At 44.4% G+C, this 27298-nt stretch overlaps 1 protein-coding gene across 1 annotated transcript in view; it reads left to right on the top strand.

The window, feature by feature from the left end:
• Nucleotides 1-27298, top strand: part of MCTP2 (multiple C2 and transmembrane domain containing 2) — a 200138-nt gene that overhangs the window by 44016 nt on the left and 128824 nt on the right. The window contains exons 3-4 of the mRNA XM_058156050.1: nucleotides 965-1021; nucleotides 2221-2326. Coding sequence (XP_058012033.1) covers nucleotides 965-1021; nucleotides 2221-2326 — 163 coding nt within the window. The remainder of the gene's footprint in view (nucleotides 1-964; nucleotides 1022-2220; nucleotides 2327-27298) is intronic.

The raw sequence follows: 27298 nt of genomic DNA, 5'->3' as shown, positions 1-27298 counted from the left end.
AGGGCTTAGTCAACAGATAATCACTAAACAATCCAAAGCGTAACAGGATCTATCAGCCAGGCAATTTTCTGGAAAAGTCTGAATCTTCCCTCCTCAAAAAACCCCCATCTTCCTGCATATCAATTCTTCATTCACTATTATAGGTAGTCCTCAATGTACAACAATTTATTTAGCAACTGGTTTGAAGTTACTGCAACATCTCCAAGGTCATGTGATCAAACTTTGGGTGCTTGGCAAACAGCATGTATTTGTGATGTTTGCAATGTCCTGGGATCACGTGATCACCATTTGTGACCTTCCCGGACAAATTCTGACCAGCAGAGTATCCAAGTTATAGATCCGTCACATGCAAAAACTCTGAGGCAGGTAGATTCCTCAAAGAATAGTTTTATTGGAAATATCACATTGGCACATATCTGGTGAAAACTGATTCTGAAATGTCCCATGGTTTTCACCCAATTAAAAGTGAAAGTTTCCCCCCCGATTCCAAACAATCAGTCAGATGGCCCAATCCAGGCAGCGTCCGCTGGTCTGGTGTCATCACTTCCCCTTCCTCCGGCCAGGTGCGAGAATGACCTTGGTTCCCAAGAGAAAGTATTTTGTTTTGACTACACGGCCCCAACTATCTCTAATCCCCCCCTCCCTATCCCTCAGCTCCAGTATGGCAGCACTGAAGCTCCAAGATGGCTGCAGCCAGGCCAGCTTCAGGGTTGACACAGAATCAGTGAAGGAAGCCAGATTTGTTTAGTGGTTGCATGATTCACTTAACGGTGGCAAAAGAATTGGGTAGGACTGACTTAATGACCATCTTGCTTAGCAACAGAAATCCTGGTCCCATTGTGGGTCATAGATCGAGGGCTACCTATATTATTTTTAGTTAAACACTGGTGGAACCTTTCATCAATGCAACGTGATGACATGTCAACAAAACCTCCCTAATTCACAATTTCTTCTTTTTCTGTAGCAATCATATGGAGATTCCAGCCTAGACTCCTCATATTCTTCTCAGACAACTGAGCCTGTGAGTAATTCTGTTGTTTTTGTTTGAAACGGAGTGAAACTCAAGAAATAAGACGTTAATTGGATGCATCTAAATATCGGTTCAGTAGATATTTAGTGGCGTTTACTTAGTTTATTACTTTAGTGGTGAGAGATTTCTTTGCAGCAAATATATATTGGGGCTGCAGCTTCTGGAGTTTTTAACAGCCGCATCGGACAATCTTAGCAACGGAAATTATTTGATTATTTCTTCTAGTTCCATCACATGTTTTGTGAGAGAGGTCCGATTGGCATGGCTGAGTGGAGGCCCATCAAGTGGAAAACACATCTTATAAAAAACACAGAACATTCACCGAAATCAGAGGCACTCTCTGTGTATTTATTTACTTTATATAGATTTCTCTCTCTTTCCCCCCCAACTTTTATAATTTTATTAATTTATAACATGACATACAAAAAGAATACAGAAGCAAATATTGGGGAAATTAAGAAAGGAAAAAGGGAAGCGGGGAACGTCATGGGTTTCTCAAGGCACAGTCTAGTAAAAAACAAGAGAGAAAAGTGAGAAAGCCAAAAAGAAAACCAGAAAGTGATTTACAAACTTTAAAACTGATTGAAATGTTTGAAGTAACGCTAGGTCAGTGCTGCCTGTAGAAGTGGCCAAAACGTATTAAGATCAGTATTGAACAATGAACAAAGATAGCCTGTTTAATATGAATCTCGACTCAAAAGTAAACAATTCAAGTTTCTCTCTGATCTAAAAAGTTCTAAACCTTATTTAACCAGACAGGCAAAAGCTAATATGTGAAAGCTGTAGGTTAAAGAGGCCCACAAATTTGAACATGTTCTAAGTCAATGTTGAGAGCTGTATAGATTTTCAGGTTGAATTACATTTTTATATTAGATTTATTTTAGACATTGATGCCCGTTCCCATATTTAATTTGTCAGTTTTCTAAAGAAGAGGTTGTATGTGATTTCCAGTAAGAAGCATAAAACATCCTGACAGATATATTTGGTTTGGAGACTTAGGTAGTCACGCAGGGGATGGAATAAACAACGGAGAAGGAAAAGAGAAGTGGATGATGATTGGTCTGACAGCGACCAAATCAAGAGTTGAGTGCAGCAAGGAGTTTGACTTTTTGTGAAGTCAGTTGATTGAGTATTGTCTGTGTTGGCCCTTCAGGGAAAATGAAACTGATAGCTGACTTTCTTTTTCCAAGACTCTTGAGGGAGCCAATGATGGTTTGAGTAAACCCAGTTCTTTTGCGTACCTGCTGATGATACACCTGAAAGAAGGCAGGAACCTGGTCATCCGGGATCGTTGTGGTGAGTCGCTTTCTGAATCGTTTCTGATTTCTGAGACACATAAATGCAGATGCCCATGAAGTCTGTATACATTTTAATGGTTTTGGTTTCTGTGAGAAATTTTGCTACTGAAATTCAGCAGTTGGCTCTTGCTGAACGAACTGCTGGTCTCCGCGGGACCCTCTGGGACTTCCAAGTTAATAGATGGGGTAATATTGATTTGGTCAGTGATCAGCAAAGTTTAAAAGAACAAAACCAGAGTGAAGCAGGAACAAATGGGAAAGAATTATGAAATAAATGCAGAGGGAGGGAGGGAGGGAGGGAAGGAAGGAAGGAAGGAAGGTAGGTAGGTAGGTAGATAGGTAGGAAGGAAGGAAGGAAGGAAGGAAGGAAGGAAGGAAGGAAGGAAGGAAGGAAATAATCAGACGAGTAAGAAGCTCTTAATTCTTTCTTTTGTTAAAGAACAATGTATATGTGAACCTTTCCTTTCCTTTCCTTTCCTTTCCTTTCCTTTCCTTTCCTTTCCTTTCCTTTCCTTCCCTTTCCTCCTTCCTTTCCCTTCCCTTTCCTTCATCTCTTTTTCCTTTCCTTCTCTTCCTCCTTCCCTTCCTCTCTTTTTCCAATCCTTCCCTTCCCTTCCCTTCCCTTCCTTCCTTCCTTCCTTCCTTCCTTCCTTCCCTTCCTTCCTTCCTTCCTTCCTTCCTTCCTTTCCTTTCCTTCCTTCTCCTTTCTCTTTTCTCCTTTCTCCTTTCTCCTTCCCTTCCCTTTCCCTTTCCCTTTCCCTTCCTTTTCTCCTTTCTCCTTCCCTTCTCTTCTTCTTAGAGAAATTGCTGTGAATTGTTTAAGTTGCAGTTCCAGCACCTCCAGAGGTCCTTAGGATATGATCCGTTACCCTGGTTTGGACTTTGTAGCTCTCTGAATTAAAACAAACAAACAAACCAAATTAAGTGCCAGAACAGAATGGCATCCAGTCTAGCCTACACTCCTTGAATTTTCCGGTAGCCTCCAATCATATACCAGCTCTAACCATCTACGAAGGCTGCTTCCTGCTGCCTGTGGAAATGGAGATTCTTACTTAAAGAAACTCATCTAAATAGCTTTCCATAGGAAGTGGGCAGCAATTCCCCTTAATGAAAGATCTGAAATTATTCTGCATTTTTTTAAAAAAGGCCAGTTGAGTTTAGTGAGAATGTGATGTCACTCTTGTTTCCTTTTGGTGGTATTTTGGTTTAGAGGTTGTTTTAGCAAGTCTTTACACAGCAAGGCCCCCTGCCCACGCTACCAAATTCTTTGAATTGGTGGGGAAAAAAATTACCTCCCCAAAAAAAAGAAAAGAAAAGAAAAAGATTTTATTGTATTATGTTCCACGATGCAAAATATCTAATATGGATTAGAACTTGTCCTCTCTTCTTTTTTTCCAAAAGAAGTTTTTGTTTCAATAAAAAGGTCCTTTCATCAAAGCGAAAAGAACAGTGGCTTATGTTTCATCTGTCATGGTTTCTTTTAACTGTGGTTTGTTAAGCAGGCTGCAGTAGCTGAGTTTGTGGTCCCAACACTTTGGATGATGGCTTAGTCCAGGGGTTGGCAACCTGTGGCTCTGGAGCCGCATGTGGCTCTTTCATCCCTCTGCTGCGGCTCTCTGTCGCCGGTCGGCTCCACAATTGATAGAGGTTTCGGTTAGGACTGGTAGAGGAAAAAGGACACTAAACTAGGAGGAGACTCTATGGTGGGGGAACCGGACTTCCAGTCGGTAGAGGAAAAAGGATGCCACATTAGGAGACTCTATGGTGGGGGAACCAGTCGGTAGACGAAAAAGGACGCCACACTAGGAGGAGACTCTATGGTGTGGGGGAACCGGACTTCCAGTCGGTAGAGGAAAAAGGACGCCACACTAGGAGGAGACTCTATGGTGGGGGAACCGGACTTCCAGTCGGTAGAGGAAAAAGGACGCCACACTAGGAGGAGACTCTATGGTGGGGGAACCGGACTTCCAGTCGGTAGAGGAAAAAGGACGCCACACTAGGAAGAGACTCTATTGTGTGGGAACCGGACTTCCAGTCGGCAGAGGAAAAAGGACGCCACACTAGGAGGAGACTCTATGGTGGGGGAACTGGACTTCCAGTCGGCAGAGGAAAAAGGATGCCACAGTAGGAGGAGACTCTATGGTGGGGGAACCGGACTTCCGGTTCCAGAATTGAATGGGGGGGGGCCTTCCGGTTAGGACATTTGTGGCTCTTTTGAGTGTCGACCCCTGGCTTAGTCCATTGTGCCAATCAGTTGAGACAAATATATATATTTATATATAGTTTTTATTGAAGGTTACCTTTAATTACAGATAAAAATGAATGCAAACGGCAAGAAATCAAAGAATAAAAGTAAATTGGAAAAATAGAGGAAAAAATAAGAACACGGCAAAGAAAAGGAAATGTAGAAATAACTTCCCCTTTCATCACAAGTAAAAACAATTTTAATGACATCAGCTTCTTGCTGAGAGCAACAATCGTTTCATCCCATGGCTGATATCTTATGTATAAACAGATTTTAAAAAAATATCTTTTTTATTTTATTTATAAACAGACCTTATAGATTCAGTCCTGGTCAATGGGAGGAAAAACATTTAATTTATGTTTTAGTGGCTCCCTCTGCTGGATATTTTGTAACATTGCAATGTATTAGAAGAATTCAGCAAATGTGAACCTCCAGTGTTTTGCCAACAGCAATCTGTTGATAATCTCTTCAGCAAAATAAAGACTGCTATTACTATTTCCCCTATTTCAAGCTTCTTAAATCAGCCTCTATATTCAAAAGCACATTGTTTGGATCAAAGTCTAATCTGACTTCTCCTTTTCCTAAAAGCTTTCTCTTGCAAAAAGGCAGGGGTTATTATTATTATTTTTACTTCCTTGTTGTCAATATTCTTTAGAATTTATTTCAGATTTGCTGGGGTTGCATTTTCAGTCAGCCTTATGGCTAAGAGGTGGTGGAAGTTGCTGGAGTCCTCTCTTTTCCCTCCGTTATTTTTCTTTCACCTATGGATGAAATATACATAGCAAAAATATACATAGCAAAAAAGGCTCTAACAGTTGTAAACCTAATCTTGCGTAGCTTCTTTTCCAAAAACACTACACTACTAACCAGAGCATATAAAACATTTGCTAGACCAATTCTAGAATACAGCTCACCTGTCTGGAACCCTCACCACATTTCTGACATCAATACAATTGAACATGTCCAGAAATATTTTACAAGAAGAGTTCTCCATTCCTCTGAAAACAACAAAATACCTTATCCCACCAGACTTGAAATCCTAGGCTTAGAAAACTTGGAACTCCGTCACCTTTGACAAGACCTAAGTTTAACTCATAGAATCATCTATTGTAATGTCCTTCCTGTTAAAGACTACTTCAGCTTTAATTGCAATAATACAAGAGCAACCAATAGATTTAAACTTAATGTTAACCGCTTTAATCTAGATTGCAGAAAATATGACTTCTGTAACAGAATCATCAGTGCTTGGAACACTTTACCTGACTCTGTGGTCTCTTCCCATAATCCCAAAAGCTTTAACCAAAAACTTTCTAATATTGACCTCACCCCATTCCTAAGAGGACCATAAGGGGCGTGCATAAGCGCACAAACGTGCCTACCGTTCCTGTCCTATTGTTTTTCTTTTTCTTCTTCTTATATATATATATGCTTATACTTCCTTATATTTCCTCATATATATGTTTATATACTATATAATATTTTTTGTATGATACTTAATATATATTGTTGTGACAAAATAAATAAATAAATAAATGGATGTGATGTTCCTATTCATCTCTTTCTTCTTCCTCCTCCTCCTCCTCCTCCCCCCCCCTCCTCCTCCTCCTCCTCCTCCTCCTCCTCCTCCTCCTCCTCCTCCTCCTCCTCCTCCTCCTCCCCCCCCCTCTTCTCCTCCTCCTCCTCCTCCTCCTCCTCCTCTTCTCCTTCTCCTTCTCCTTCTCCTTCTCCTTCTCCTTCTTCTTCTTCTTCTTCTTCTTCTTCTTCTTCTTCTTCTTCTTCTTCTTCTTCTTCTTCTTCTTCTTCTTCCATATCCGTCATAGGACCTTGGCGATCATGTTGCCAATCCTATTTTTGTCAACAGCCGCATGAAAAAGTGCTGCTGGGTTTTGTCCAAACCAGCCCCTCAGTTTTTTTTTTTTAAAAAATTAAACCTTTATTGTTAAAACAAAAGTTGGACACAGTGGAACCGTCCTGGCAAAATCTCCGCCATACAAAATATAGTATAAGTTTCTTAAATTTTCAATTTATCTTACTACTTACTAATTCTATATACAAACTTAACTTCTTTTACAGGTTTACAGATGCATACTATATTACATATATTGCATCTTGTTTTGATCGATACGTCCTTGTTCTTATCTGTCCCGACTTCCATTCCTTAAGTCTAACCATTGGTAAAATTTATTCCAAATCTCATAGCATTCTGTCTCTCCTTTATTTTTCCGTTCTAACGTCAGTCTATCACATTCTGCACATTCAAGTATTTTCTTTATTATTCCCCATTCTTTCGGTACGTTTTCACTCTCCCATTATTGGGCATAAACTACTTCTTTTTTAAAAAGTTTTTTATTAGTAGTAATTCAGATTAAAAAAACCCCAATGGAAATGGTTTAACATCTCTGGTTTTAAGCATTGTCTTCAAATTTAAACTAATAAATAATATACTTCTTTATCTTTGTACAAATTTACATTAGTTACAAATATATAGGTTATTTCCTCCTAGACAGCTACATCCATACTCAATATAATCATATCTTGCGTACAAGTTTAACATACATTGACATACCCATTTCTAGACATTCACTACACCTTCATCTTAGCATTCCTCTTCTTGTCCAACCATTCATAAAATTTAGTCCAGATTTTGTAGTATGCTGATTCACTTTTATCCTTGAGCTCCAAGGTGAGTCTGTCCATTTCTGCACAATTAAGGATTTTAGGGCATAAACTATTTTTGCTGCTGTTATGATATGCAGTGTTAAATATGTTAGCCCTTTACTTAGACCTTCTTTTATAATTCCTAATAAAAATAGTTCTAGTTTGAGTTCCACTTTCTGAGCTGTCATTTCTTCTAACCACATTTGGATCCTGTGCCAATATTCTTTTGCTTTTCTACATGTCCACCATAAGTGGTAACAGGTGCCCGGTATTTGATCACATTTCCAGCATTTAGGTGATACATTTTTGTACATTTTGGCTAGCCTGGCTGGTGGTAGGTGCCACCTATAAAACATTTTATATAGGTTCTCTTGTTAAACCTAAGTCCCTTAGTTTTTGAAGCCGTGATATTCTTCTTCTGCCTGGACCTCGTTTGCCTTCCATCTTTCCCTGGAGGATTAAGTGAAAGAGTGCAGAGAAGAGCAACAAAGATGATTAGGGGACTGGAGGCTAAAACATATGAAGAACGATTGCAGGAACTCGGTATGTCTAGTTTAATGAAAAGAAGGACTAGGGGAGACATGATAGCAGTGTTCCAATATCTCAGGGGTTGCCACAAAGAAGAGGGAGTCAAACTATTCTCCAAAGCACCTGAGGGTAGAACAAGAAGCAATGGGTGGAAACTGACCAAGGAAAGAAGCAACTTAGAAGTAAGGAGAAATTTCCTGACAGTTAGAACAATTAATAAGTGGAACGACTTGCCTGCAGAAGTTGTGAATGCTCCAACACTGGAAATTTTTAAGAAAATGTTGGATAACCATCTGACTGAGATGGTGTAGGGTTTCCTGCCTGGGCAGGGGGTTGGACTAGAAGGCCTCCAAGGTCCCTTCCAACTCTGTTGTTATATTATATTATTATAAGTATGGTGTATTTTTCCAGGTGTCGCATCAAAAGTCCAAAATATTCTAACTTTTGCTTTTTAATGGCTTTGAGGATTTCCCTTTGCTTTCCCAGGCGGCTTATCACCTCCTCATTTGTGATGTTGTAAACCCAGCTTATACGTAACAGCCGCCTGTAGATCAACTCTTTCTGCTTCGACATTCATTTAGGGGTGGTTGTGGATTGCACAGCGAGACATAGAGCTCTCTCTCTCTCACACACACTCTCCCCATGTGTAACCCAGGCCAGGGAAAGAAAACTCATGCTTTATTCAAGTGTGTGAATCATTGTTGTCTTGCTTCATGGCTTTGTTGTTATGATAGGCACCTCACCCAATTGTCATCTTGGGTAAAACTGGAAAAAAGCAGAAGCTCTTTTAAAGAAGAAAAGAAAATCTAGATTTTCTTTTTCAGAGGATAATTAGAAGTGCAGAAAAAATAATGGCTACCAACCTGCCTTTCATGGAAGACCTGTATATTGCACGAGTCAAAAAGAGGGCTGTGAAAATATCTACAGATCTCTCACATCCTGGACATAAACTGTTTCAACTCCTACCCTCAAAATGACGCTATAGAGCACTGCACACCAGAACAACTAGACACAAGAACAGTTTTTCCCCAAATGCCATCACTCTGCTAAACAAATAATTCCCTCAACACTGTCAAACTATTTACTAAATCTGCACTTCTATTAATCTTCTCATCGTACCCATCTCCTCCCACTTATGACTGTATGACTGTAACTTTGTTGCTGGTATCCTTATGATTTATATTGACTGTTTCCTATGACTATCATTAAGTGTTGTACCTTATGATTCTTGATGAATGTATTTTATTTTCCTTATGTACACTGAGAGCATATTTATTTATTTATTTATTTTATTTAATCATATTTATATACCGCCCTATCTCCCAAGGGACTCAGGGCGGTTTACAGGCACTAAAAACAGATAAATAGAATATAAATACAATATAAAACATTTAAAAAACTTATTCTAAAGCCCGTCCAATTAAAAATAGAAATAAAACCCAATTTAAAACCCAAAATTTAAAATCTAGCTCAGTCCTGCACAATTAAATAAGTATGTTTTAAGCCCGCGGCGGAAGGTCCGAAGGTCCAGCTGGCGAAGTCCGGGGTAGATCGTTCCAGAGGGTGGGAGCCCCACAGAAGGCCCTTCCTGGGCGTCGCCAGGCGACATTGCCTCGCTGACGGCACCCTGAGGAGACCCTCTCTGTGAGAGCGCACGGGACGGTGGGAGGTATTCGGTTGCAGTAGGCGGTCCCGTAAATAACCCGGCCCAATGCCATGGGCGCTTTAAAGGTGGTCACCAAAACCTTGAAGCGCACCGGAAGGCCACAGGAAGCCAGTGCAGTCTGCGCAGGATAGGTGTCATATGGGAGCCACGAGGGCTCCATCTATCACCAGCGCAGCTGCATTCTGGACTAACTGTAGCCTCCGGATGCCCCTCAAGGGAGCCCCATGTAGAGAGCATTGCAGTAATCCAGGCGAGACGTCACGAGTGCGTGAGTAACCGTGGATAGGGCATCCCGGTCCAGAAAGGCGCAACTGGCGTACCAGGCGAACCTGGTAGAACGCTCTCCTGGAGGCGGCCGTCAAATGCTCTTCTAGAGACAGCCGTTCATCCAGGAGGACGCCTAAGTTGCGGACCCTCTCCATCGGGGCCAATGACTCGCCACCGATGTTCAGCCATGATTTAGCTGACTGTACCGGGATGCGGCATCCACAGCCACTCTGTCTTGGCGGGATTGAGCTTGAGCCTGTTTCTCCCCATCCAGACCCGTCGGCCTCCAGACACCGGGACAGCACTTGATAACCGTTGGGGTGGTTCGGTGTGAAAATACAGCTGAGTATCATCCGCATACAGCTGATACTTCACACGAAACCACTGATGATCTCACCCAGCGGTTTCATGTAGATGTTAAACAGAAGGCGAGAGAATCGACCCTGCGGCACCCCACAAGTGAGGCGCCTCGGGGCGACCTCTGCCCCCTGTCAACACCGACTGCGACCGGTCGGAGAGATAGGAGGAGAACCACCGATAAACGGTGCCTCCCACTCCCAATCCCCCCAACCGGCGCAGCAGGATACCATGGTCGATGGTATCGAAAGCCGCTGAGAGATCTAATAGGACCAGGGCAGAGGAACAACCCCTATCCCTGGCCCTCCAGAGATCATCTACCAACGCGACCAAAGCCGTCTCCGTGCTGTAACCGGGTCGGAAACCGGACTGGAACGGGTCTAGATAGACAGTTTCATCCAGGTGCAAGGGAAGCTGATATGCCACCATACTCTCTACAACCTTTGCCGCAAAGCGAAGGTTGGAGACCGGACGATAATTACCTAAAACAGCGGGTCAGGAAGGCTTCTTAAGGAGGGCCTCACCACCGCCTCTTTCAAGGCGGCCGGAAGACACCTCCACCAAAGAAGCGATCGTAATCGCCTGGAGCCAGCCTCGTGTCACCTCCCGAGTGGCCAGCACCAGCCAGGAGGGGCACGGGTCCAGTAAACACGTGGTGGCATTCAACCTACCCAGCAACCTGTCCATGTCCTCGGAGCCACAGGGTCAAACTCATCCCAAATAATGTCGCCAAGACCACCCTCGGCGTCTCACCCGCATCACCGCAATCTTGGTCCAGACCATCCCGAAGCTGAGCGATTTTATCGTATAGATAACCGTTAAACTCCTCAGCCCGTCCCTGCAGCGGGTCATCCCGCTCCCCTGATGAAGGAGGGAGCGAGTCACCAAACAGGGCGGCCGGGCGGTTATCTGCCGATGCAATGAGGGAGGAGGCGTAGCTACGCCTCGCTTCCCTCAATGCCACTAGGTAAGTCCTAGTATAGGACTTCACTAGTGTCCGATCAGCTTCCGAACGGCTAGACCTCCAGGAACTCTCTCTATACATCAAAGACAAATTCCTTGTGTGTCCAATCACACTTGGCCAATAAAGAATTCTATTCTATTCTATTCTATTCTATTCTATTCTATTCTATTCTATTCTATTCTATTCTATTCTATTCTATTCTATTCTATTCTATTCTATTCTATTCTATTCTATTCCATTCCATTCCATTCCATTATTCTATTCTATTCCATTCTATTCCATTATTCTATTCTATTCTATTCTATTCTATTCTATTCTATTCTATTCTATTCTATTCTATTCTATTCTATTCTATTCTATTCTATTCTATTCCATTCCATTCCATTCCATTCCATTCCATTCCATTATTCTATTCTATTCTATTCTATTCTATTCTATTCTATTCTATTCTATTCTATTCCATTCCATTCCATTCCATTCCATTCCATTCCATTCCATTCCCTATTCCTATTCCTTTCTGTTCTGTTCTGTTCTGTTCTGTTCTGTTCTGTTCTGTTCTATTCTATTCTAGTTGTCAAGGGGACGATCCCTTTCCAGCCTCTAGTACTGAATTGTTAGACTGAAGTGTAGGGATTCTTAACTAGGTTGTGAAAATCACTTATTAGGGTCTGAATCATTAAGGAACTGGGGGCTAAAACATATGATGAACAGTTGCAGGAAATGTGTATATCTAAGTCTAACAAAGAGAAGGATTAGGGTGACTTGATATTTTCCAATATTTGAGGGACTATCACGTAGCAGAAAAGGTCAACCTATTCTCTAAAGCCCTGAGTGTATAACAAGAAATAATAGATGGATGCTAAGGAATTTTCCTGACAGTTAGAACAATTAATAAGTGGAACGACTTGCCTGAGTAACCGTGGATAGGGCATCCCGGTCCAGAAAGGCGCAACTGGCGTACCAGGCGAACCTGGTAGAACGCTCTCCTGGAGGCGGCCGTCAAATGCTCTTCTAGAGACAGCCGCTCATCCAGGAGGACGCCTAAGTTGCGGACCCTCTCCATCGGGGCCAATGACTCGCCACCGATGTTCAGCCATGATTTAGCTGACTGTACCGGGATGCCGCATCCACAGCCACTCTGTCTTGGCGGGATTGAGCTTGAGCCTGTTTCTCCCCATCCAGACCCGTCGGCCTCCAGACACCGGGACAGCACTTGATAACCGTTGGGGTGGTTCGTGTAGAAAGTACAGCTGAGTATCATCCGCATACAGCTGATACTTCACACGAAACCACTGATGATCTCACCCAGCGGTTTCATGTAGATGTTAAACAGAAGGCGAGAGAATCGACCCTGCGGCACCCCACAAGTGAGGCGCCTCGGGGACGACCTCTGCCCCCCTGTCAACACCGACTGCGACCGGTCGGAGAGATAGGAGGAGAACCACCGGTAAACGGTGCCTCCCACTCCCAATCCCCCCAACCGGCACAGCAGGATACCATGGTCGATGGTATCGAAAGCCGCTGAGAGATCTAATAGGACCAGGGCAGAGGAACAACCCCTATCCCTGGCCCTCCAGAGATCATCTACCAACGCGACCAAAGCCGTCTCCGTGCTGTAACCGGGTCGGAAACCGGACTGGAGCAGGTCTAGAACAAGAAGCAATGGGTGGAAACTGACCAAGGAAAGAAGCAACTTAGAACTAAGGAGAAATTTCCTGACAGTTAGAATAATTAACCACTGGAACAGCTTGCCCCAGAAGTTGTGGGTGCTCCATCACTGGAGGTTTTAAGAAGACACTGGACAGCCATTTTCCCAAATGGTATAGAGTCTCCTGCTTGAGGAGGGGGTTGGACTAGAAGAGCTCCTAGGTCCCTTCCAACTCTGTTTGTTTGTTATTATTGCTCGAAAGAGAATTTTAACATTTTTAAAAAAATTGTTAAAGCAATCACATGGTTTTCAGGTCTTTTCTTATTGCTTTAGAACCTGGCGCCGGCTGTTTTTGCATATGCATTTCTGCACCGTCACTTCTCTTTGTTTGGGGAATGCAAAAGACCTCTCATTTTCTGTCCAACCTGCTCGCTTTGTATCTGTCGTGTCCCACTCCCACTCCGACGAATGAGTCAAGGATGTCTGTAACAAACGTGGCAACGAAGCCTTTACAGCTTGCCAAGCTCCTTCGAGGTTTATCAGGGCAGGCAGGAGTCCAAGTTGTGACTCCAGTGATAGGGTCTGATATCAGCAAACTTGATAAGACTTTGCTTGACTCAAGGTTGGATGCCAAAAGCAGGTCCTTTATATAGGCTGTGGGGTGTGGCTCCATGACTCAGCATTTATCCAGGCCTGCCCCACCCTTCCTTCTGCTGGCGTCGCCTCTCAGATCTCCTGAAGCGAGGGTCCACCCCCACTGAATTGTTTTCAGCTGGATCTGCTGTCAGCGTCTGGGAAAGGAAGGGGTCAGAGGGAGTAGGCCCAGTTAATTCCACCACCTGGCTGGCTTCCTGCTCTGAAGACTGAGCCAAAGGAACACACGCTGTATGAGTGAGGTTTATCGGGCTTGTCCTTTCACTCCTTGAGTCCTCTCCGGGCATGGGGCCAGGGCCAGGGGCTGGAGTCATGACAGGCCGTTCATCTTCATTATCAGACTCCGAGTCTGATAAAGGTGGAGACGGAGGCCCGGCTGAGGAGAGGAGAGAGGACGAGTCACAACAGTGTCTGTTGTGAAATTCAGAAGGAAACCTCAGCTGGGCTGAAACGGAAAGCTAAAAGCAAACTCTATGATTGCTCAACATGTCAGTGTGGCTTACACCAGATATTAAGACCAAGACTGAATTCTCACAATACATTCAGCCACGAACTATCCACCTCCATTTTATCCTAACCTAACATTTTGTGTAGGGGACATGGTGGCTCAGTGGCTTGTCAATTGAAAGGCCAGCAGTTCAGCGGTTCAAATCCCTAGTGCCGTATAACGGGGTGAGCTCCCGTGACTTGTCCCAGCTTCTGCCAACCTACCAGTTCGAAAGCCGGTAAAAAATGCAAGTAGAAAAATTGGGACCACCTTTGGTGGGAAGGTAACAGCGTTCCGTGTGCCTTTGGTGTTGAATCATGCTGGCCACATGACCACGGAGACGCCTTGACAGCTCTTCGGCTTTGAAATGGAGATGAGCACCGCCCCCTAGAGTCGGGAATGACTAGCACATATGTGCAAGGGGAACCTTTACTTTTATCTAACATTTTGTGTGACTTCAGAGGTAGGGTGGTCCCTCCCTGTAATATCATTCTATTTTATTCTATTGAGCCCTTGCTGTACTGACTCTCCTTCTCAATGAACTCTCTATTGCTTTATTCAAGTGTGTGAATCATTGTTGTCTTGCTTCATGGCTTTGTTGTTATGATAGGCACCTCACCCAATTGTCATCTTGGGTAAAACTGGAAAAAAGCAGAAGCTCTTTTAAAGAAGAAAAGAAAATCTAGATTTTCTTTTTCAGAGGATAATTAGAAGTGCAGAAAAAATAATGGCTACCAACCTGCCTTCCATGGAAAACCTGTATACTGCACGAGTCAAAAAGAGGGCTGTGAAAATATCTACAGATCCCTCACATCCTGGACATAAACTGTTTCAACTCCTACCCTCAAAACGATGCTATAGAGCACTGCACACCAGAACAACTAGACACAAGGACAGTTTTTTCCCGAATGCCATCACTCTGCTAAACAAATAATTCCCTCAACACTGTCAAACTATTTACTAAATCTGCACTTCTATTAATCTTTTCATCATACCCATCTCCTCCCACTTATGACTGTATGACTGTAACTTTGTTGCTGGTATCCTTATGATTTATATTGACTGTTTCCCTATGACTATCATTAAGTGTTGTACCTTATGATTCTTGATGAATGTATTTTATTTTCCATATGTACACTGAGAGCATATACATCAAAGACAAATTCCTTGTGTGTCCAATCACACTTGGCCAATAAAGAATTCTATTCTATTCTATTCTATTCTATTCTATTCTATTCTATTCTATTCTATTCTATTCTATTCTATTCTATTCTATTCTATTCTATTCTATTCTATTCCATTCCATTCCATTCCATTCCATTCCATTCCATTCCATTATTCTATTCTATTCTATTCTATTCTATTCTATTCTATTCTATTCTATTCTATTCTATTCTATTCTATTCTATTCTATTCTATTCTATTCTATTCTATTCTATTCTATTCCATTCCATTCCATTCCATTATTCTATTCTATTCTATTCTATTCTATTCTATTCTATTCTATTCTATTCCATTCCATTCCATTCCATTCCATTCCAATTCCTTTCTGTTCTGTTCTGTTCTGTTCTGTTCTGTTCTGTTCTGTTCTATTCTATTCTATTCTATTCTATTCTATTCTATTCTATTCTATTCTATTCTATTCTATTCCATTCCATTCCATTCCATTATTCTATTCTATTCTATTCTATTCTATTCTATTCTATTCTATTCTATTCCATTCCATTCCATTCCATTCCATTCCATTCCCTATTCCTATTCCTATTCCTATTCTGTTCTGTTCTGTTCTGTTCTGTTCTGTTCTACTTGTCAAGGGGAGGATCCCTTTCCAGCCTCTAGTACTGAATTGTTAGACTGAAGTGTAGGGATTCTTAACTAGGTTGTGAAAATCACTTATTAGGGTCTGAATCATTAAGGAACTGGGGGCTAAAACATATGATGAACAGTTGCAGGAAATGGGTATATCTAAGTCTAACAAAGAGAAGGATTAGGGATGACTTGATATTTTTCCAATATTTGAGGGACTATCACGTAGCAGAAAAGGTCAACCTATTCTCTAAAGCCCCTGAGTGTATAACAAGAAATAATAGATGGATGCTAAGGGGAATTTTCCTGACAGTTAGAACAATTAACCAGTGGAACAGCTTGCCCCCAGAAGTTGTGGGTGCTCCATCACTGGAGGTTTTAAGAAGAGACTGGACAGCCATTTTCCCCGAATGGTATAGAGTCTCCTGCTTGAGGAGGGGGTTGGACTAGAAGAGCTCCTAGGTCCCTTCCAACTCTGTTTGTTTGTTATTATTGCTCGAAAGAGAATTTTAACATTTTTAAAAAAATTGTTAAAGCAATCACATGGTTTTCAGGTCTTTTCTTATTGCTTTAGAACCTGGCGCTGGCTGTTTTTGCATATGCATTTCTGCACCGTCACTTCTCTTTGTTTGGGGGGAAATGCAAAAAGACCTCTCATTTTCGCTCAAAACTTTCTGTCCAACCTGCTCGCTTTGTATCTGTCGTGTCCCACTCCCACTCCGACGAATGAGTCAAGGATGTCTGTAACAAACGTGGCAACGAAGCCTCTACAGCTTGCCAAGCTCCTTCGAGGTTTATCAGGGCAGGCAGGAGTCCAAGTTGTGACTCCAGTGATAGGGTCTGATATAATAATTCTTGATTATTGAAAAAACTTGATAAGACTTTGCTTGACTCAAGGTTGGATGCCAAAAGCAGGTCCTTTATATAGGCTGTGGGGTGTGGCTCCATGACTCAGCATTTATCCAGGCCTGCCCCACCCTTCCTTCTGCTGGCGTCGCCTCTCAGATCTCCTGAAGCGAGGGTCCACCCCCACTGAATTGTTTTCAGCTGGATCTGCTGTCAGCGTCTGGGAAAGGAAGGGGTCAGAGGGAGTAGGCCCAGTTAATTCCACCACCTGGCTGGCTTCCTGCTCTGAAGACTGAGCCAAAGCAACACATGCTGTATGAGTGAGGTTTATCGGGCTTGTCCTTTCACTCCTTGAGTCCTCTCCGGGCATGGGGCCAGGGCCAGGGGCTGGAGTCATGACAGGCCGTTCATCTTCATTATCAGACTCCGAGTCTGATAAAAGGCCCGGTTGGAGACGGGAGGGGCCCGGCTGAGGAGAGGAGGGAGGACGAGTCACAACAGTGTCTGTTGTGAAATTCAGAAGGAAACCTCAGCTGGGCTGAAACGGAAAGCTAAAAGCAAACTCTATGATTGCTCAACATGTCAGTGTGGCTTACAGCAGATATTAAGACCAAGACTGAATTCTCACAACACATTCAGCCACGAACTATCCACCTCCATTTTATCCTAACCTAACATTTTGTGTAGGGGACATGGTGGCTCAGTGGCTTGTCAATTGAAAGGTCAGCAGTTCAGCGGTTCAAATCCCTAGTGCCGTATAACGGGGTGAGCTCCCGTGACTTGTCCCAGCTTCTGCCAACCTACCAGTTCGAAAGCCGGTAAAAAATGCAAGTAGAAAAATTGGGACCACCTTTGGTGGGAAGGTAACAGCGTTCTGTGTGCCTTTGGTGTTGAGTCATGCTGGCCACATGACCACGGAGACGTCTTTGGACAGCGCTGGCCCTTCGGCTTTGAAATGGAGATGAGCACCGCCCCCTAGAGTCGGGAATGACTAGCACATATGTGCAAGGGGAACCTTTACTTTTATCTAACATTTTGTGTGACTTCAGAGGTAGGGTGGTCCCTCCCTGTAATATCATTCTATTTTATTCTATTGAGCCCTTGCTGTACTGACTCTCCTTCTCAATGAACTCTCTATTGCTTTATTCATGTTAATGTATGAAAATTCTGAAAGTTGATTTAGACATGCATCAATACTTACATGTACGCAGCCACCAAAATTGGTTGTACATCGCTAAATTATGAGTGTGATCTAGAAATCTACTCTTTTCTAAGCTGCCCAGAGTAATATGAATGAATTAGGCAGCCATATAAATTTTCTAAGTAAGTAAGTAAAATGAACAAACAAACAAATGAACTAACAAACTAGCAAACTCAGCATTGAACCTGGATAGCGCTTAGAGCCTGTTAGGTATAGGGCTTAAGGCAGGGGTGTCAAACTTGATTTCATTGAGGGCCGCATCAGGGTTGTGTTTGACCTCGGGTGGGCATGGCCAGGATGGGTGTGGCCAGCTCGACATCATTTGTGTTGGAGGTGCCGGTGGTGGCCCGAGTGCTCTGCCAGCGAAAACGGGCTCCCGAACATCGTTTTCGGCTGTGATGGCCTCCTGCAACCCTCTGCCAGCAATGCGACCCTCCTGAGTGCCATTTTCACTGGCAGAGGCATCGCAGGCTGGTCCTTTGCTGTTTCCAGGGTGGCCCCGTGGGCCATATCTAAGCACTCCACGAGCCGAATCTGACCCCCGGGCCTTGAGTTTGACACTCTTGGCTTAATGCATTGGGCTAGAAACCAGGAGACTGTGAGTTCTAGTCCTGCCTTAGGCACAAGACTAGCTGGGTGACAATAAATTTACCTTTATGGCAAGTAGAATGAAATTCACCACTACAGGATTGCAATGCTTTTGCACACCTAAGCCTGTGGTAAGTTTGTAGTGGGGAAGTGAGCAGGTTTTGCAAGAAGGCTAAATGTAACCATGTGCCCATATCACATTCCTCCTCCTGCTCCTATTGCTCCTCCTGTCCCTCCTGCTCGTCCTCTCCTGCTCTTTCTCCTCTCCTCTTTCTCCTCCTCCTGCTCCTCCTCCTGCTTCTTCACCCTCTACACCTCCTCCTGCTCCTCCTCCTCCTGCTCTTCTTCTTCCTGTTCCTCCTCCTCCATTCTTCTTTTACTGCTTCTGGTGGCGTCAACCATTGTTATCTGGTGCTGTCATGTCTTTGATATTGTCTCTCCATCTTCTTCTGGGTCTGCCTCGGGTTCTTTGGCCTTCTCCTCTTTTTGTATATGCTTTGTATGGAATAGAATCCCAAGACGCTCCCTCCAGATCAAGAAACCACTTGCTGTTGTTATTGTTAGTTGCGAAGTCGTGTCTGACCCCATGGATGACGTTCCTCCAGGCCTTCCTATCCTCTACCATCCTCTGCTCACGCTGACTGCTTCAGTGATTCCATCCAGCCACCTCGTTCTCTGTCGTCCCCTTCTTCTTTTGCCCTCCATCGTTCCCAGCATTCGGCTCTTCTCCAGTGAGTCCTTCCTTCTCATTAGGTGGCCAAAGTATTTGAGTTTCATCTTCAAGATCTGGCCTTCTAAAGAGCAGTCAGGGTTGATCTCCTCTAGAACTGACCAGTTGGATCGCCTTGCAGTCTAAGGGACTCGCAGGAGTCTTCTCCAGCACCATAGTTCAACGGCCTCAATTCTTTGGCGCTAAGCCTTTCTTATGGTCCAACTTTCACAGCCATACATTGCAACTGGGAAAACCAGAGCCTTGACTATACACAGTTTTGTTGGCAGGGTGATGTCTCTGCTTTTTAGTATGCTGTCTAACTTTGCCACAGCTTTCCGCCCCAGGAGCAAGTGTCTTTTAATTTCTTGGCTGCAGTCCCCATGTGCGGTGATCTTGGAGCCCAGGAAAATAAAATGTGTCACTACCTCCATTTCTTCCCTATCTATTTAGAAACCACTTTACTTGCTGCTTTTGTATGTAGCGTAAGTTTCTTTGCACACTTGCGATAAAACCTAACTGAAAGTTACTCACCACGGAAATGAGATGTTTGAGGAAGGCTGCCGGAGTGACCAGAAGGGATAAAATAATAATAATAAAAAAACCCAGATCGTAAGAGAAAGAATTGGAATTGAACCAACCGTCAACCACAACCATTCCTGTTTTATTGACTTATTTATCAATTTCGTCTTATTCATGAGAATCACCATCAAAGTCATTTATGATTTTAGGAGGTGCGTTATTGCAAATTTAGGAGGTGCGTTATTGCAAATTTTGAGAACCACTGTGCTAGCCAAGTTACGCCAGGCTTTGAAGAGGAATCCAAGCTGTTCCTATAACAAGGGTGGGGGTAGGGAGTGGAGTGGGGTGGGGTGGCTTGGAGTGGGGGATGGGACATCAAAGCAATTACAGACCCATTTAACTGAATGCCTTTTCTGGATAAATTAATAGCGGCTTTATTGTAGATATTGTTATCAATCTCACGCAAGAACGAGTGTTGTGGAAAGATAAATCAACATTACAGCTCCTGCAAATGTAACATATTAGCCTATTAAAATTCTTGGGGAATTCAGGAAGCAGGTGGATGGACCTGGTAGCTGTCATTTATTTAAACGTTCAAAGCCATCTGACAGTTTCTCACAAAGTCTCCGGAGTAAATTTGCTCACCTTTGTGACTCTAGGAAGGGAATAGTAAATAGAGAGCGAGAACGAGTCAACTTTTCTTGTAATTGAAGGAAGTAAGTAGCTATCCTGCTGCACAGTTGGTTCTGGTTCCGGCATTTGTTTGTTTGAGTTATAAATGAGCACAACATAGCCCATCCAGAGCAAAGAATCTCCTACTCAGAGTAAAGGATAGCCCATCCAGAGAAAGGGACAGCCTATTTAGAGCAGGGGTCTCCAACCTTGTCAACTTTAAACCTGGAGCACTTCAACTTCCAGAATTCCCCAGCCAGCAAAACTGGGAGTTGAAGTCCTCCAGGCTTAAAGTTGACAAGGTTGGAGACCCCTGATTTAGAGCAATCCCCCCTCCAAAACCTTTTGGGCACCAGGAACTGGTTCCATGGAGAGAGGGTTTTCCCTGGACCAGAAGGGGGCATGGATTTGTGCACGCCTGCATCCCGCGGATGGGGCCAGTGCTGGTCCACGGACTGGGGCTTGATAATGATGATGATTTAGATTGAAGGGTAGTCCATCCAGAGTAAGTAAAGGTAAAGGTTCCCCTCGCAAATCCGTGCTACTCATTCCCGACTCTAGGGGACGGTGCTCATCTCGGTTTCAAAGCCGAAGAGCCAGCGTTGTCCGAAGACGTCTCGGTGGTCATGTGGCCAGCATGGCTCAATGCCAAAGGCGCACGGAACGCTGTTACCTTCCCACCAAAGGTGGTCCCTATTTTTCTACTTGCATTTTTTAGGTGCTTCCGAACTGCTAAGTTGGCAGAAGCTGGGACAAGTAATGGGAGCTCACCCCATTATACAGCACTAGGGATTCGAACCACTGAACTGCCGACCTTCTGATCGACAAGCTCAGCGTCTTAGCCACTAAGCTTATTTGGAGCAAAGAGTAGCCAATCTAGAATAGCGTTCCCCAACATTTTCAACTTTGCAGACTAGCCCGGTGGGGGGGAGAGGGGATGGTTCTGGCCTGAACGGCTGGCAAGCTTGCACACGGCTCCATTTGCACAAGCGCCGTGCATGCACGCCTGCCACTCACTTAAACGGAGCATGCGTGCTTGCCTGCTCCTTGTGCAAGTAAGGATGTGTGTGCCCATGGTCTTGCTGTCCGTTATTGCAGCCCGGTTGGAAACCTCTCAGAACAAGGGGCACCTGATCTAGAACAGGGAGTAACTTATCTAGAACAAGGTGGGAGGGAGTATTGATATCACCATGATGTACGCAGCTGGCCTGGTGCTCATGTATCTTCATGCCCGGCAAGCTCTTTTATGATATCTTGTTTGCAATGGTAGAATTTAAGAGTAATTGTACAAGAGGTGCGATGGCTCAGTGGTTAAAGTCATTGAGCTTGACAGCTGGAGAACTGACAGCCTGGGTTCGAGATCTGACTGCCGTGTGATGGGGTGAGCTCCTGTTACTCTCCCCAGCTCCCGCACACCTAGCAATTCTAAAGCATGCAAATGCGAGTAGATAAATAGGTACCACTTTGACGGGAAGGTAGCAGCATTCCGTGAATCTTTGGCATATAGCTGTAATGGCCACATGATCATGGAATTTTTTTTTTTTAATTTGCATTTATATCCCGCCCTTCTCCGAAGACTCAGGTCGGCTTACACTATGTTAGCAATAATCTTCATCCTATTTGTATATTTATATACAAAGTCAACTTATTGCCCCAAACAATCTGGGTCCTCATTTTACCTACCTTATAAAGGATGGAAGGCTGAGTCAACCTTGGGCCTGGTGGGACTTGAACCTGCAGTAATTGCAAGCAGCTGTGTTAATAACAGACTGTCTTAGCAGTCTGAGCCACAGAGGCCCGTTGTTTTCAGACAGTGCTGGCTATCTTGGCCAAGAAATGGAGATGATCACCGTTCCCCAAAATTGGATATCACTGGGCAGGAAAACTTTTATCTTAACAGTAATAATCTTAACAACATATTAAGTGAACAATATACTTATTTGTAGCGATAGCTACGGAGATTCTCAGCCATCCATATCATGGTTGTCCCAAAGGTGCTTTTTCAAGAGGCAACTGGACTTTGTTTTTCCTTGAAGACGTTTCGCTTCTCATCCAAGAAGCTTCTTTGGTTCACTTTTTCAGTATTTGCAGCAACGTTGCCTTCACCAGCTAAGAAGGCAAAAGTGGGTATTGGTTTTTTTCTTCTGGTGAACCGAGATGGTCTGTTTATTCTGTGATAAGAATAAACCCGGGAATGAAAGGAAATCAGGCTTATGATTTTTAACAACTGCAGTTGAAAGGCTGAGTCTGAGAGGAGTTGAAATAGGACAACCATTTGTTAGGAATGGTCGCCTTGCTCGAGCAGGGGTGTCCTGTCCCCCTTCGCCTCCGTCCGAGCGATGGCTTAATAATAATAATAATAATAATAATAATAATAATAATAATAATAATAATAATAATAATAATAATAATAATAGTTGTTGTTGTTGTTGTTGTTGTTGTTGTTGTTGTTGTTGTTATTATTATTATTATTTGTATACCGCCCTTCTCCTGAAGGACTCGGGGCGGTTTACAGCCAGGTAAAAATAGCATAGATAAATATAATACAATAAAATCAAAATTAAAAAACTTATTCAAATTGGCTGATAATTAATATAGAATACATAGCAATATAAAACCCCATTAAAATCCAAATAAAACCCATTTTATGCCAGTCCCTTAATTAGCCGGCACTATCAGCTCTGGCAGCAAAATAGCAAGCATCTGCCAAGTGTCTCTGTTATCTCTCTCGATGCCGAACAGTACTACAGCTCTCAGTTAGCAGTTAATTTGCCTGCTACGAAGAGGCACAGCAGCTCTTGCTGCCTTTATATCCTGTGGGGTGTGGCTCCATGACTCAGCACTTCATAGGCCTGCCCCACCCCTGCTTCTGTTGTTCCCTCCTCTCCTGCCTACGAAACCTAGGGTCCAGCCAGGCCTGATTGCCATCAGCTGGGTCTGAAGGCATGGCCTGGGGGGGGGAAGAGTCAGGGGACGGAGGCCTCGTTATCTCTTCCACCTGGCCTGCCTCTGGCTCCTGGAGCTGAGCCAGGGAAACCAGTGCTCCTGAGGTAAGTCCTGATGACCCTTCCCCCTCACTTTCCAAGTCACTTTCTGTCAGGGGGCCCGGCTTGGGGGATGCAGACACAATAAGGGGTCCCCAACCTTTCGGACCTCAGGGACCACTAAATACATACTGTAATTTTAAATCCCGTGGACCACTAATAGGATCTGCCTAATGACCGGCTGGGTGGGCATGGCTAGGTAGTCATGTGACTGGATGGGCGTGGCCAACTCAATGTCAGTCACGTTGAGGGGCGTCTTGCCAGCCTCTACTTGCCACTCCTCGCCTGCCCGCCTGGGCTCCTTAGCGCCCCAATAAGAAGCAGTTGCTGGAGCTAAGCAGCCACCATGAGAAAGAGTTGGCAAAACAGACCTAAGGGATAACAGAAATAATATAATAACAGACTTGGAAAACACCTTGGAGCAGGGATCCCCAACCTTTCAGACCTCAGGGACCACTAAATTCATGATTTTAAATCCCATGGATCACTAATACGATCTGCCTAATGACTGGCTGGGTGGGCGTGGCCAGGTGGTCATGTAACTGGGTGGGCGTGGCCAACTTGATGTCATTCATGTCACAGGGTGCCTCTACTCGCCCCTCCCCTCCCAGCCACTCCTCACCTGCCCGCCCGGGCTCCTTAGGGCCCTAACAGGAAGCAGTTGTTGGAGCTAAGCAGCCACCACGAGAAAGAGTTGGCAAAACAGCTGGCTCAGTTCAAATTGGATCTGGCTGAGAAGGAAGCTCAGCAGAAGCACCTCACTGAGGACTAGGAGCATAGGCTTTCCAAGCAGAGGGAAGATGTGAGGGAGTGCAAGGCCAGGTACCAGAGCCTGGCGGTTCAGCGAGTCGAGATGGTCAGCCAGTTCCAGGCTGTGATGCAGTTCCACTGGAACAAGGTCCTCTGGTTCTTCGCCACCAGCCTTCACCCAAAGCCCCACACCAGGAGGTTGAAGCAGACTCCAAGTCAGAATTTCTGCCCCCCTCCGACCCACACAAAAAGACCCCAAAGGGGGAGACTCTCTGCAGCAACACAAACGTTCATTGCACGTATCCGTCCCAGGGGCCGTAGTTTGAGGACCCCTGATTTAGTGCAATATTAAAAAATGCAAATAATTTTTCTGCAGACCACCAACATTTTCTCGCAGACCAACCAACGGTCCACGGACCACCAATTGGTGACCGCTGGACTAGAAGACCTTCAAGGTCTCTTCCAATTCTCTTGTTCTCTGTTCTCTGAGCACAAAAAGATCTTTGCAAGTTCATGGTTTCATTTCCTCTCGTCTTGTTTCTTTAAAGAGATGTTATTTACTTGGGAGGATAGCGAATTGTTTTAGCCGCTCTTTTGAATATTCATGTCTTTATTTCCACCAAAGAAGCATCCCGTTTCTGGATGGAATCAAACAGATAATTCTTCTGGCCTTCCCCCTTCCCCCAATGTCCTGAATTACAAAAAAAATAAAATAAAAATGAGAATACGATTTAGGAAGCACATCGAAGGATAGAGCTCTTTCAAAGTTTTTAGTTCATTCCCTTCCCCTTCTGACTCCCTTCGAGAAAACAACGGCTTTCAGGATGTTGTTCAGAGAGAAAATATTTACTCTCTTTTGAAAGAAAAAAAAAAAAAGAGGAGGAGGAGGAAAGGTAAAAAAGATCCTTTAAAACAACAGCGCCAGGACTGTGGGGACTCAACCGACAGCTTCTTGTCAGCCCGGGCTGTTTAAGTCAATGCCCACGACTCGGTTGTTTGTAAAAGCTGCCGAGATGGAGGTTTCACCCCATCTGTTAGTTGACACTGACGGAGCCCCCCCTGGGATTTCCACCACCCCCTGTCTTGCGTTCTTAAGACCCCCCCACCCCACCCCACCCTCCTCCTTCTCCTGTCTCCATTTGTTGCTCTTCCCCACCCTGTCATTCGCCTGGTTGAGATGTTACTTTCTTGACAAGCTCTCCTTGTGTCTGGCTTGTTTGGTTGGCTTTGCTGAGGGTGTGTGTGTGTGTGTGTGTGTGTGTGTGTGTGTGTGTTTGTGTAGAATGCATCCATCCATCTATCCATCCACCCACCCACCCACCCTCCCTCCTTCCCCGCTGTGCCTCTCTTCTCCAATAACCTCTCAATTATTCCTCCCCCCCACCACTCCCCACAATTAACATTCTCCTAACTTGACACATCTTCCCCTCATTTGGGCTATCTGGCTATCCTATCCTATCCTACACCCCCCCTCCCCATACACCACCCCGCCCCGTCCATCTCCCTATTAATTCCAGACATTAATATTTTCTTTCACGCAAGGGCCGCCATTCACCCGTGAAACAGTTTGAACATTAGGTAGCTGTCAAGATGCCCGGGGATTACCCAGCATGCTTCTCCCCCCCCCACTTACTTCCCCCCTCCGTAAGTGACACCACCGAGGACCCGCTTCGGAGATGTTTATTTGGAGAGGGAGCTGAAAGGCGTGAAGGCTTGATCCCAAGGAACCCATCTCATTTAATTAAAATACTCTTTCATTATATTTTGCCTTTCTCCCCCCCCCACACCCACTCTCCTCCCCCTTCCTCACCCCCCCAAAAAAAGGGAAAGAAAGAAAAAAAAAGCTCCTTTGGGCTGAGAGGTTGCATTAGTTTTGCAGGAAAGAGGCAAAGGGAGAGGTTATCTCGCCCAGCCGAAGCTGTTGTGTGGTCGATGCTGTTGTGTGGGGTCATTTCTCCCCCCCCCTATTTAGGAGGAGAAATGTTGTGGGGATAACTATGGCCCGTACTTTGCATTTTGAAATTGAGATTTGTGGCATGGATCAGGGGTGAAATCCAGTAGGTTCTGACACAGGTTCTGGAGAACTGGTAGCGGAACTTTTGAGCAGTTCGAAGAACCGGTAGCGGAAATTTTGAGCAGTTTGGAGAACTGGTAGCAGAAATTTTGAGCGGTTCGAAGAACCGGTAATGGAAATTTTGAGCAGTTTGGAGAACTGGTAGTATAAATTTTTAGCAGTTTAGAGAACCGGTAGCGGAACTTTTGAGTAGGTCAGAGAACCGGCAAATACCATCTCTGGCTGGCCCCAGAGTGGGGTGGGAATGGGGATTTTGCAGTATCCTTCTCCTGCCACGCCGACCAAGCCACACTATGCCCATCAAGCTACGCCCACAGAACCAGTAGTAAAAAAAAATTGGATTTCATTACTGGCATGGATCACCTCTCAAACAACGTATACATTGTGCCCTGAGGCCACTTTAATTCCTCATGGACTTTTCTTTCTGTGGCCTCTTTCAGGTAGACCAGTGATGGTTAACCTTTTCCAGACTGAGTGCCCAAAGCACATGCGCGTGAATGCGCAAACGCGTGTCCGAACCCCCAAAATGCAATGTGTACACGGCCCCAATGCATGTGCCCCGCCCCCCACGCTTGCACACGTGGGCCCCACATGCATGCATGTGCCCCACTCCCCCCACCCCCCTCGCGCCCGCACACACATCTCCCACATGCAACCTGAACCCCCACGTATCCCAAAAATCAGCTGGCTGGCGGGAGACATGCACCCATGCATGGTGAAGCTGAGCTGGGTGACAGCTCGCATTCCAGCTGTGGTATCCAGCCACTGGTTTTGATGGTATCCAGCCACTGGGTTTTTGACAGCCCGGTTTCCTTTAACCATTAATTTTGCTTCACTGCTATTATTATTATTATTATTATTATTATTATTATTATTATTATTATTATTATTATTATTATTATTATTATTATTATTATTATTATTTACACAAAATGACAGTATACACAGCAAACGAGATAACTATGCTGGATTTCGTATCACAGATCACTAGTCGAACACTTCCCAAGCGTTTAAGACTGTGTGATGTATCGGCGAATTATGCGAGCAGATCCCAGTAAGGTGGCCTTCTGCAGCTGACCAATGGTGATCTTGTCAGTGCCAATTGCTTTTAAGGGCTTGCCTAGGTCTTTAGGCACAGCTCCCAGTGTGTCGAGTACCACTGGAACCACCTGCACTGGTTTATGTCAGAGACTCTGCAATTCGATTCTCAAATCTTGATATCTGGTGACTTTTTCAAGTTGTTTCTCATCAATTCTGCAACTGATTAGTCATGCTGACCAGGTA

Source organism: Ahaetulla prasina, chromosome 13 (assembly GCF_028640845.1).
Source record: "Ahaetulla prasina isolate Xishuangbanna chromosome 13, ASM2864084v1, whole genome shotgun sequence".
In the NCBI taxonomy this organism is placed as follows: domain Eukaryota; kingdom Metazoa; phylum Chordata; class Lepidosauria; order Squamata; family Colubridae; genus Ahaetulla; species Ahaetulla prasina.
Note: the sequence above shows the minus strand (reverse complement) of the source record. Positions and strands in the feature narration are given on the sequence as shown.